Source organism: Falco biarmicus, chromosome 5 (genome assembly GCF_023638135.1).
Source record: "Falco biarmicus isolate bFalBia1 chromosome 5, bFalBia1.pri, whole genome shotgun sequence".
Taxonomy (NCBI): Eukaryota; Metazoa; Chordata; class Aves; order Falconiformes; family Falconidae; genus Falco; species Falco biarmicus.
The window spans coordinates 56,781,383-56,795,028 of NC_079292.1; the positions used below are offsets into that span (position 1 = coordinate 56,781,383).

At 37.7% G+C, this 13,646-nt stretch overlaps 1 protein-coding gene across 18 annotated transcripts in view; it reads right to left on the reverse strand.

Annotated features, from left to right (window-relative positions):
• The window catches only part of TNRC6B (trinucleotide repeat containing adaptor 6B), a 153,511-nt gene that overhangs the window by 55,708 nt on the left and 84,157 nt on the right, over window positions 1-13,646 (reverse strand). For 15 of the 18 annotated variants that reach the window (XM_056341948.1, XM_056341934.1, XM_056341932.1 and 12 more), the window contains 2 exons: window positions 4,109-4,196; window positions 403-424 (listed from right to left, as the gene is read on the reverse strand). In XM_056341948.1, coding sequence (XP_056197923.1) covers window positions 403-424; window positions 4,109-4,196 — 110 coding nt within the window. Of the gene's footprint in view, window positions 1-402; window positions 425-4,108; window positions 4,197-10,601; window positions 10,744-11,373; window positions 11,456-13,302; window positions 13,391-13,646 lie in introns of those variants that run through there. The other 3 variants (XM_056341939.1, XM_056341944.1, XM_056341942.1) reach the window with 3 other exon arrangements.

Consider the following 13,646-nt stretch of genomic DNA (forward strand, 5'->3'; position numbering starts at 1 on the left):
GAACTTCTCTTTAAGTTTCTGAAAACAAGTCATTTTTACTCATTTTGGTACCTCACCAAAAGCAATACTTTCCCCTGTCTTCCATTTTGTTTATATAGGCGGTTTCAGCTTTTGGTTACTTGTTTAAAACCTCTGCAAAACTCAAAACCAAAATTATTTCAGCTAACCTATTTCAGCCACAATCCTCATTCCCTGTTCAAGTATTTTGATGTTGACAACATGGGTAGTTTTTAGGTTCTCCATTTTAATCACCTCAACTTTTATTTCTTCTGAATACACATCTTCAAGTATTTCATTTTGACTCCCATTTTGAATTCCCCTTCCTTTTCCAACAGTCCTGATCATGCTCCAAGTCTTGGCTGAAGTCAACGAAAAATACCCTCTAGGATGAAAGATTCTTACCTTTGGTTTTTTGATCTGTGACCTGCAAATTAAGAGCAAGAATGTAAATAAAGTTTTAAGAACCTCAAAACACACACTGAACAGGCCGAGCTAAATCACAACCTTAATTTACTAGCACAAGAACAGTATTTGTCATTGCATGAAAATAATCAGCTGATGAACTACAAGTCTAAACAGTATTCCTAGTCATATACATGAAGTTTTCAAAAATACTACAGCTCCTCTAATACCTCTGCCTGATGCAAAGTTTCTTGGCAGAAGCAGTAGTTATTTCACTCATGATTTTGAGTATTCACCCCATCCTCATTTGAAACATGGACTTCCAAAGCACAAATGAACATGTGCTATAGCACTACAGTTCTTTCAGATTTTGGAGGTGAAGTTTACAGTTAAAGTATAACAAAAACTTCATTTTGTGAGAGTATCCTCAGCACATACTGTTGGGGCTATCAATGGAATTCCCACAGCAGTAACCAGAGGTGAGAACAGCGGTTTGTCTCTCTGCCATCTTCCCATTTCACCTGTCCTATGACATCTCTTCCAAGAGAAGAAATTCTAAACCTTACTGGATTCATTGCCACAATTACAAAAAGTACCAGCAATACCTATAAAGCACCAGATTTCAGAATCTCTTGAATGCAATAAGAAGTTGATTACTGAAGTGAGCCATTGTGCTGGCCAGCATACTCCCTATGTGGCTTTGCTGTACTTCTACATTCTTTCTGCACAGTAGATTTCAAGCTACAGTAGAGAAAAACATACCACTGGTATACTCTCTGGAATCATGTGTATTGTAGTATGTTTTGAACCTGTCGATCATGAGTTTCACTACACAATAATGGAAAAACCCTAAAGAACATCATGTGTCAGGGTCTATGACACCTATTCTTTAAAGAAATTGCTGAACTAGTCCATAATTCTGGAAAGCACACTGTGGCAGTGTACAATAATGGAAGCACAAGTAAAAAGCAGTTTATTGTTTAAACCAAGCCAGAACTCCTTTGTATGGTAAAGAACAAAAAGACAAACTGCACTGAATTGCTATGGCATCATTTACTTTGCAAAGATAAACACTGCAATATGCAAAGCAGAACATTAACTATAATACAAATCCTTAAGCATCATAACCTCACAGAATTACATACTAAAAAGTCTCCAAGACAATAAAAATGCACCTGAACCAAAACTGCATCTGTACCAACACATGAATTTTCACTTCACTTAAGAAAAATACATCTTCCTTAACACAGTGAATTCTGTTAAGCACTTGAGTGACTCTCATGCTCCAGTACTAAAGGAAAAGGAAGAGGCGGGGAGAAATACTCATTATTTGTTTTTCTGATTTTTGTCATCTGGAATACAAAAGCTGAGAAAATGTGACAGTGTCTCTGATTTACAGCTGTCATCTCTCTGTGGACAACCTATAAGCATCAGCAGGGCAGGAGGAGCTATAATGAATGGTGAGGTGCAATCAAACTGAGCCTTCTGACAAGCTACCAGACAGTCCCTGGGACACCAGCCACAGGAATTTAGTCTGTGAATTTGCTTGCATAACCTCTGTTGAAGTGATGTTTTTAAATTTATTTTTTAAGTTCCAGAAGATCCAGACAGAAACAATTGTTTCATGTTATATAAACACTATTTGAGAAAGGTACCCCCAAATCATTACTGCTTATTTGGTGAACACCACCACAGTCACCAAGAAAACACACACACACACCCCCACACCCCCCCAACTCTCTCTCTCTCTCTCTCATGTTCTGCCCATTCGGTTGCCTACTTTGCTATTCACAGGTATCACAAAATATTACTGTTAGGTTTGGTCTCTAGGAGATTAATTTATTTAGTGTTTACCCTTCCCAAGAGTTTGGCAAAATATTATACCATTCCATTATACTGAATAACTGAGTAGGTGAGGGACCGCACAGGAAAGCTGGCAAATGTCCTTTGTATTCAAAGTACCAATTCCTCAGTAAACACTCACAGCACTGTTATCAAGACAATTGGTACAACCTACTCAAGTTTCTCTTGTATCATTGAATATCAGCATATAATTCTCAAGCCACTAGCCTTATTTACCAGGGTCTGCTCCTCCTGGTTCCTCCATATACTTGTACTCCAACATTAAACAACAGCAATACTGAGGGAAAAAGACACTGAAGAAACCTTATTCTGTAGCTACTGAGTGTTACGGTATTATTGGGAATATATGAGCCAAATGTCTGGATAAAGACAAAAGAAATAACACTGGTTTATCTGCTCCTCAATTAAACTGTTAAGACTCAAATTGGTGAAAAAGCAAGATTTAAAAAGACCATGGATAAGCCAAAATTTAACTGAAATCAGTGCTGGCTGTTCTCAGCAGAAACTTACAGAGTAACATCTGATCTTTCATAGTATCTGTTGTTATTGAAGCAACTGAAAAACAGAGACTACTGAAAGGAATTACCGCCTTTGCTCTCAATTTCACATAATCACTGAGGTTGGAAGAGACAGCCTCTGGAAATCTAGTCCACAGTTCCCAACCCTGTTCCCCACCCACCCCCAGGAGTCTCCCCAGCTCAAAGCAAAGTCATCAAAAACAGATTGCACAGGGCCACATCCAATTAGTTTTTCAGCATCTCCAAAGATGAAGGCACCACGATTTCTCAAGGACACCTGTTCCAGTGGTTGCTTCCCAGTCACACAACATGCATTAAAAAAAGTCTTTTTATGATTAACTGGAATTTCCTGTATTTCAATTCGTACACAATACCTTGTGCCTTGTCACTGGGTGCCACTGAAAAGAGCCTGCCTCCATATTCTTGACCCCCCTCCCACGAGGTATTTATACACATAGATTGATAAGATCCCCCAAGCTTTCTCTTCTCCAGGCTGAAGAGTCCTAGCTTTCTCTGCCTCTCCTCATTTGTCAGATGCTCCAGTCTCTTAATCATCTATAGGGACCTTTTGTTGGACCCAATCCAGGATGGTTACATCTGTCTTGTACTGGCAAGCCCAGAACTAGACAGAAAGAATTTTACCACTAAAAAATACAGATAACGCTGCAAGAGACTCAAGTTCATATGTCAAGTTAACTCCTAGAATATCTAATAGATTTTCAGCAAAACAGAGAGCTTCAATACACCAAGTGTTCAAACCCATTTTCTGAGCAAAACCTATTTTCAGTGACTTATCAAGTCTCCATGGCTCAAACTCAAACTGATACACTTCAACAAAAGTGCTATTAGCTACAGAAAATGCAAAACCTAAGTGTTACTTAACAAAAAAATACAAGGAACCCTAAGTAGTAAATATCTCACATAAAGTTCCTTAAGGACTTACCAAAAACCCCCAAACAAGTATCTTCTTATTTTAAAATATATTTAATCAATTTTCCTGCAAGAACTGAAAAAGCCTGGCAGCATTTCTGTCTTCAAACACCTCAAAACAGCAAGAGTTTCACAGATCAAGAGAGCTCATATTCAGTAACTTAAGTTTAATTCTTTCTATCAAAAAAATTATTTTAGTTCACATGACACACTAAGCAGAAAAAATGTCCAAGTTAAACGCTTAAGTTCCAGGAGAATTACGCAAAAAATAGTCTTTAATGAAGCATCACTAAACAATAGAGTTTTTAAGCTAAAATACAAACAATTTAGCATCTTGCCACCCCCAATACTATTTATGCTCCAGCTGGATAAAGAATTCCGGTATCAAAACCTACCTTCTGAGCAGATTCCTTCTTTTTCTTATCCTCTTTCTTCCTTTTCTTGTCTTCCATTAACTGTTCTTCCCTTTCTTGCTCCTTCTCTCTGCCAAAACATGAAAACAACAGTATGAGAACATAGCTGTGTAATAACAGCCACATGTACTGTATCACTCTTCCCACCAAGAAATGAAGTCAAGATACCAGATTCTTATCACCATATTTCATTTGCTTTTGAGGGTTTCAGTGTAACTGAGATAATCAGTGTGCCCACAATCACATCACTTGCTGTATAAGGAAAAGTCCTTTATTCCGATGAGGCCTCTTATGGCAGTACCCTATATAAATTAACTACATCCCCGATATTAGAAAATAAATCTTCAAGACATTTTGGCTGAAGTACCCTTTTAATTGGGTTGTGCTATTACTTAATGAACAGTCTCATGAATCTTTCATATGGTAAAAAAACGGGAAGTTGTAATTTAATATAAGATGGTTTGGTCTGATACAACATTTGTCTTCACAAGGGAAAGAGATTATTCTATTGCCTGTAGCTATGTCACTTGTAAGAGACTAGAAGTGTCATATCAAATCAAAACCATCATTTATTATACAAATCACGGATTTAATTTCTAGCCTATTGTACCCACCCACAGAATTTTTGTGATGAAACTTGTAATATAAATTACTTTCCAGGGAATCTATTTTTTCCACAAGAAAATTCTTTCAAAAAAGGAAGAAAAATATGTGCAGCTGCTATTGTTGTCAAGCTATCATCTTGTTGCTATGTTTCATATCAAATATGAAAGTACCAGAGAATGGTTAATCTACTGCATATATGCTATTGGCTGAGCTGTTTCTATGGTGAATCACATTTTTGTTAACCAGTTCTCTCCACCTCCTTAAAAGTAAATTTAAGACCAAGTTTTCAGCTCACTTGGAATAATTTATTTTTATAGGGCAAGGTTAAGACAAAGACAATTAACGTAAAAAGATGACCTGACATATGAGGGGCAGGATCAGAGACCAAATATATGTGTACTTTAGAAGTGCAAACAACTAGCAAGTATAACCTGTGATCTTTCAGAACAAGATTTTATACAAAACAGAGCAGTTTTATAAACAAAACTGGAGTTTATAATAGTACCAAACTATTTATTGTATTTATGCACAAGCCAAAGTTCTTTCTTGACCACGGTTTAGAAAGCTCAGAGTTGAGTTGGCTTTGCTGTTTTATCTCTCAGACCTTCCCTTCCATTGCATTTATATAGTCTAGGTAACACTTTTGTTTGCATTTTCTCTAGATACTGCCAAGCCAGCGTACAAAGACACTTAACTAATCAATTCCTACAAAAATATTTTGAGATGTTATGGGTTAATAGCTTCCTGATTGAGGACTTCAAAGAACTCTAAGGAGAAAATGTTCTATGGACAGTAATTAAATGTCTTCCTGGTTTCCTAAAGTTAGGCTCTCCTTCATGGACAGAGAAAATGGATAAAGGCAAGATGAGTCCTTAGTAACAACATCCTGAGGTTATTACCAAATACAATTCATACGTAACAGCAAATTCAGTCTGCATTTAAAAAAGTTTAAGGCAAGCATTCCACATGATATGGAACAGTGTTTTATGCACTCTGTCTGGTATTGCTTAAAGCCAGGTCAGTTCTTGTTCTCTTCTGTTCTCTACAAAACGTCAAAGCACACTTCCCAACCCTAAACTCTGCCACGAAAAAGCCCTGCAGGTTTTTCAGTTTTGCTGACAGTACAAGATGTGAAGCACTGGGGAGGTTAGTATACTTTGCACTGACTGTCATGGCACTGAGACAAAATTTTCCATTTCCTTTGAGCCACAGATTGTAGGCAATATGAAAAACCTCTCCAGTAACACCCTCATCTTTCGAAGTTACTATAACCTCAAATTAGGTTTACTACTTTTGCTACTGTCAAACTATGTGTGCTTTTTGGGCTGTAATACCAGTTACAAGTATACTATTTTCAAAAAAACTTTATTGCAGCAAAGTTTAAGCGCCATCTTAAAAGAGTTGCTGAAAAAGGGTAGGATCAAAATACAAAAATGACTTCCAGTAACTGCCTGGCACACAGGCAGCCTTCTTAAAAGCACCTTCCTTAGTTTTGTGAGCAGTAGGAGCAGGGAATGGAAAAAACATGAGAGAAAGGTCATATTCACAAAGCTGAAGTCTTACGATGACATGTAGCACTAATAATAAAAGCAGCCAAGGATAGAAGATCCATAGCCTGTAAGACACCTAGCTGTGACCATCTGTCTTTGTGGTAAGTTCAGGGCAGGGAGATTGCTACTGCTGCTGCCTTGTTTTCAGACATATACGGGCAAATCTGTGGTACTAAGGCTGCTGAGAAGCCCTTTGTTTTAGATGACTACCTCCCCTCCTTCTGGTCTTTTAGTAGAGATGTGCCTTTAATATTCTACTGGGCACATCAAAAACTGCACTATAGCAATAATCAATACTTGGTAATTTAGGCTTCAATTCATGGAAGTACACACCTAAGTTTTACTGAGGTGGAAGGCATCTATCTGAACGCTTGGGCTGCACCACATGCACAAGACCACAAAGTCTGTGACAAAGTGCAACTGAAACCTCACAAACATGTAGGAAGTATGAAGTTAACACTCTTCAAGTGACAGAGCAAGAATTGATGCTATAGACATGCTAACATAGTACCACTGTGTTGGAAGTTCACCGAGTAAGGAGTAGAAACAGCTTATTGCCCTTGTGGATATCACAGCTGCCATCTTCCCACTTCCACTCTTTGATGCATTTCACTAATATTTGAAGGTTTATCATCAATGGTTTCTCTTTTTCAGTTCTATGCAAGAAGCTAGCTGAACACACACTTAACTTGTGTGTTAAGTGTTCTGATAAATTTAACATAAACAAAGCTTTTAAATATCTCAACTCATTCAGAAGACAGTGCTGCTTATTAACCTTCTCTCGCTAGCTAAAAGATAATCCTTCCTGGCCTGGTCAAGAAAACCGGGGGGTCCATCATGTACATTCCAGCAACCAGCTCCTTATACTGACAAGTTCAACATGGGGAGAAAAATCCATCAACTCCAAATGAGTGAATTTAGAGTAATACAATGGGGTGTGGTTCCGGTTTTTGTTACCGGTACGCAGTAATGGGAACATAGACACACCACAACCCTGAAGAGGAAGTTTGCTAAACACCCATCAGCAGCCAGCTTTTTACTCTAGCTTGCTTCAAGAAACCATGTATTGATTTTAAAAATACAACCTAATTGCACTTTATTTCCCACAAAATCTTAGAATCAAGATTATTGGAAAGTATTTAAAAAGTGTATTACAGACTTTAATTCCAAGTATTTAAAGTAAGGCACATTAACAGCTTACAAATTAAGGTAAGTTATAAGTTGTGCATTACTTATAAAAAACCAAACCCAAACAAACGCAGTAGCTATGATGCAGTGCACTCAATACCTTACCTAAGTTTTTATAAAAACCTCTTCTGGCTAAGACAAAAGCAATAATTTCAGAGAAAAAGAAGGTTCTTCAGCTAGTTAACTAGAAAAGTAACATAAAATACTTGTGAAGCCTATGTTATTAAAACAGATAGCCTTTTCCAGGGGTGGGGGGAAGTTATTCAAGAAGTGTTGTGCCCTCCCCCAAAACAATTTACCAGTTTTGGAAAATGTTAATTTCCTGAAAAATTCTAATATAATATTAATTTTTCCAGAACACTATTTTAAGAAGACTTTTTCTTGCAATGTATGTGCTTGAGGCACAGGTAGAGGACAGGAGTTGTCTTCAAAGTTATTGCTATCAAACTGAACTGTGAGACAAGATGACATACTGTACATTGCATGCTATCTTCTGGCGACACACTTTGATAGGCAGAGATAAAGCACCACACAGTGTTTATTAGTCTACACAAAAAAACCCACAACCCTATGAAGTCACACTCAAACTAAAATTAAAAAAGTAAAATGTAAGAAATGAAAATTCCTACAAACTCCCAGCTCCTTCCACAGGGCTACAGGACAATAATGCAACAGCATCTGCAAGTTCCTCATATGTAAAGATGCAGGTTAGATACCAGTACTGTCAGTCACCTTCCCTCCTCTTGACCCCATGTTTTACTTTCTTTCAGTACAATTAGCTTAGTCTAGCTACACTGTAACACCACGCAGGAACAGCAGTAAACTTCTGTAAGGGCATCCTGTTCTCTGCACTGTAATGAACACAGGATGATTTACAAATCTGCTTCCAAATTGTGAGCCAACTTCTGTATATTCTTCCAGAATGAGGGATTCTGAAACTACACTTGTAATATCAGCAGCACTTTAACAGAACAAGCTTTTATCTATATAGCTACACAGTCACATTAACAACCTTTACATTTTCCCTAAAGGCTATGCGAAATAATGATTTGAATCCATAGACCAGTCTCTCACTTAAGAGACAACACTTGAGCTATTAACTCTTTCTTACAGACAGGCCTCTAGTGATCCAAAATATCTGACCACAAATATATTTCTAATAGTTTAGAAATAGATGAAAAGACTCAAAAACTTGAGGGATGAAACCAGAAATATAATCTACAGTAAGGTATTGAACTTTGGTCAAGATTTGGAGCAAAAATAATTTCCAGTGAACTCTTAGCTACAAATATCTAGCTTCTCAGCATTTCTTTAAGGTTCCTCAGTATTTTGATAAATTACACAGCCTGGATACCGGCAGAATTTGGCATTGCACACTGGTATCTCAGATGTGTTGCAAAACACCTTTATAACAAGCTAAAGGCCAAGTACACTTGCAAGGCAAAAGCTCCTCTCAATCTATACAGGGACAAAAATCTTTTAAGACAAAAATAAGCCATCTTCAACAGTGCTATTTCACAAACAGCTTGCTGCTGCCACTGGAGAAGTAGATTTCATTTTCTTCCACTTTATTTTTCTTTATCAAGCTCTGTCTCTGACCTTCCCCTTCTTGAGTCTTCTCTGGAACTCAGCTGACTGTATAGCATCCAAATTCAATTCTCAAACTCATCTAGATAATTCCCCCTATTTTGTAAATGGAATTAGCTTAGAGTATTACCAGATGAACACCAGAAGTAGCACACATAAGCAGCAAGGAATCTTCTTTCAAAGGAATGTGTTAAAATTGGTTGCAACTGAATGAAACTGCACCTTATTGTATCACAACACCTCTCCACAGAGCACCCAGTTAAAATTCTCTAAATTGTATTACAGGAAGATCTACGAGTAAAAGTGAGTGTATTTCCTTTTGAAACAGACTCCTACATTGTTCTAATATATTAAGGAGACTGTTTCCTCTGAACTGTATTTAGTCCTTTACCCTATACTCTGCTCTGTGACAATTCTCCTAAAGGGGCTTTATTGGTACAATCCTCTAGCATTAGAGTATTTATATAAAAAAATACATTAAAAAGCACAAGCTGATTAGAACTAAGGGTCATGAGCAATGAAGAAAAAGCATACTACAAGCTCCCAAATGAGTTCTTGCACCTTGAGCTACAAGGCTTTCTTGCTACAGCTAACACTGGCAGCTGACTGCTTCAAATGATCAAGGTGGATGAAAGCTTTTAAATCTTATCAGGAAGCTGGATGTCAGAGACTAGACATGAACCAAAATTAAATGCACTGCTACTGGAGCGTAGAAATACTTAGTTTTACTTCTACTTTCATTCAATGTATCTCACTTAACAGACATGCTCCATTGTTTCAACAGCATGAGTGTGGCATGTCCAAACCCAAAAGTGTGCTTCAGCATATTCAAACAGAACACCAAAACAGAAGCAAGATGTAACACAGCATGGGATAAATCCCAGGGGTTGACAGACCCTAAATTCCTGAAGGTAAAATTACTTCCACTAGACTAAGCCACATAAAGAGTTATGATCTTGCTGATCGAAAGATTCAAAAGGGGATTATAAATTTTATTTAAACATGTGAAGATGCACAACAAAACAACCTTTCTTGTTAAGCAATGCTTGCATGCATAAACTAGATAGACATAAACCATACAAAAGCTGGTTAGATAGGAGATGGCCTTTAGAAAGTCGGTCTTTAGGTTGAACTGACAAAAATGGATGATGATGTTATTGTAGGCCAAATGAATTCTGATGCTTATAAGGAAAAAACCTGATCCTTCAGAGTAGCACTCTTGAAGATTCAAAGTATAAAGATTTCAAGAAGAAAAGTTACTTGTTTGCATGAAATAAGACTTAAGTTTACAGCATCACTGAACTACTGCAACATCCAAGGGAATTAACTACACAGTTTAAAATCAACCAGTTCATAAAAGTATGATTGTCCCACACTTTTTGAATTCAAGTGAAATCAAGGTATCAGAACTCAGCCTTTCAATAGAGTATGAAAACTTTGATATTTATAACACAAGTACATAGTATAACAAGACAGACAGTAAGTGTATCACCATCACCATCCCTAGCAAGCTATGGATTTTATACAGAAAATATACATTTTACCTGTATTAAATAAGACTACTTTATAAAGTATGTTTTTAGAAATGCTCTGTAGTGTTTTCAAAATGCAAAAGATTATTGCTTATCAAGGAGTTGGAGTAAGCTGTTTTCTTCTCTTTGGCTGAAAACCAAAACAGCGTCACAGCAAGAAGTTTGCTTACTTTAAATAGCGTATCTGCAACAACTGATATGCTTTATCACAGCAAAACATCAGTAATTTGAAGCTGCTGCAGAAAATAACCAACTTTAAAACACTGGTATACTGAGTTCACTAAAAGTACACTTTTCTAAAGAAAGACTCTTTAGAGACTGCTTTTAGACTTGCTAATAGAACAAGATTAATTCTTTTTGGACTGTGTACATATATAAACGCACATACACAATGATTTACGTAACAGAAAGAAAACAACTCTGACCATGAAGGGCTGTTTACTTCAAAGAACTGGGCAGTGTAAGCCCTACCATACAACTAATATACATAAGGAGGTTTGTTCTCAACACTTCAGCAAATGGTTTGGGGGCAGGGAATCAATTTCAGTTTTATGAGTTTCCTGTTAGTAAAAAAACCATGGATAGTCTAAAAACAGAACTCAAATTTAGTATTCCATACTATAATTACTCTTTACAGCTGTATCACTTGTCTACATTGAAAGAATTACTTCCACGTACAATCTAAAGTTTCCAAATGTAAGCCACAGCTGATGAAAAGGAAAAATTTTAAGGAAATGGGTAGCTATAGCCAAAGTTCTAGAACTGAGCAAGCCTTCCCCCCTACCTCAGTCTTCAAATGCTTCAGAGCTCAGATCAGTAATTCTTAATTCATAGCATGTGCACTGATGCATATCAAAGACAGAGATAAAGTGTGTTTGGACAATTGTGAAACGCAGCAAAACCAGGCCAAGAATGGCAAAACACTAAGTTAGAAATCTGCCTGTAATTAATATGATAAGTAATTTATCATATCAGAACATTCATTCAGAAAGACACAGTTCTACTCAGGACTTCAAGGTTTTATGTGACTACCAAGTCACCTTATTTTCCTCTAAATAACCTATTCACACATGTGGAAATCTCCATTATCTGCAACTGTTTGCCAAGAAAAATACCTTCGTGGTTCTGCAAGCCACAGAAAATACACAGAAATGAACAAGTAACAAACAATATTCATCAGTAAATGGATAACGGCTACCATAATAAAATCTCAAAAAAGAAACTGTCTCTGCTGCAGGGTTAGAGAGAAACAAGTAATTTTTTTTGCAAGGGAAGAGCTGGCAATCCTCAAGATGTACAGTTGAGATCTCTATTCCACTACAAATTATCTACCCGGGTAATCTGTGCTCTTTCAAACCTAATTCTTGCTAAAGCCGAAATTTCAGCAGGTAAGAGGACAGACTACCTGTAAAAACATTTCTCTGTATCTTCCATTAAGCGAAGTCCTTTCATTTCTGCAACTATGGGTGTGTGGGCGGGGGAATATCAAAGCCTTGGACAGGTGATCGCTCTGAGAGAGCTACTGCTGAATTCTCCTTTGCATGTGAGACTTCTTTTCACCACCGAGTAAGAACACTTCACCTGCTTCAGTGTGCATACAGAAATACTTGCAAGTCCTACTTCGCCATATAACAAGGATCTGAAATGAATGCAGGCTGCCCGAGAAAAATGCCAGGTGTGGGATAAGGGATTGCTTATTAGTCTGCAAGTGCAGAATACAGAAGTATTTGCCAGTCTTGCTTTGTAGTAAAAGATTAAAAGATGTAAACTCTACTGGTTTTATAATCTCAAATGGTTTGCATGTCAGGTGAAAAAAAATCTGTCATTTGAAAACTAACAGAAGAAAAGTTACACAGAACATTTTCCCCTAAACAGTCCTTTCTGGTTTGTCTTTTTAAAATTACTTTTTAAACCAATTCATCTTTTGGAACTAAGTGATGCTTTCTGTGCTAGATACATGATACCCTTACTGGTCTCACCATCCAATAATTCACAAATAATTCTGATTGAAGGGACCTCTGGAAGTCACCTGTAGTTTGGTCTAACCTCACAGTCAAAGCAGAACCATCACCAAGAAGGTTGTATCTCCAAGGATAGGGAGACAGGGACACTACCACCACCGTGGAGAGCTTAAATGCTTACCCGCCCCCTCCACCTCTTTTTATTTTTACTATATCCATTACATTTACCTCCCCCAGTACCTAATTAGAATTTCTTTTCTGCAACTTGTGTTCACTGTCTCTTATTTTATCACTGTGCACCACCTCCAGGAAAAGTCTGGCTCTCTATACCCTCCTCATAGGCCGCTGAAGACAGCAGTACTATTTCTCCCTTAGCCTTCTATCTCTAAGGCTGAACAAATCCAGTTCTCTAAGCCTCTCCTTGTGCAAGATGTGCTCCAGAACACTAATCGGCTTAGTGACCATTTAGTATGCCAGTGTCCTTCCTGTATGAAAGCCAAAACTGGACACAGTATGTCAGGTGCGCTTCTAAGTGTTGAATAGAAAAGAATCACTTCTCTTGACCTTGCTAATACAACCCAGCACACAGTTGGTTTCTTACCATCGAGGACACACTGCTGACTCACATTCTACTTTTTCTTTGTTAGGACCTTCAGGTGTTTTCTCTGCAGAGCTACTTTCTAGCCAGAGAATGCCTGACCTATGCTACAGCACTGGGTTATTTTGCCCTAGGTGTAGTATTTTCCATTTACCTTTGTTGACTTTCAAGAGGTTTCTGTCAGATCGTTTTCTTCAGCCTACTGAGTGGTTCCTGAACAGCAGTCTTACCATCCAGAGGTATCAACCACTGAGCTCAGTTTAGGATCACCTGCAAATGTGCTGATGGTACATTCCATCCATTAACCAGGTCATTAATACAGATGTCAAACATTATCAGCCCCATCGTTGACTCCCATGGGGCACCATACTGTCCAGCTGCCAGGGACTGTGCATCGCTGACCATACCCAGCTCTGTATCAGTGACTCTGGCAATCCAGCTCTGGAATCCTTTTTTAAAAAAACATGTGTTACCTTAAGAGTAGAATGAATAAGCATT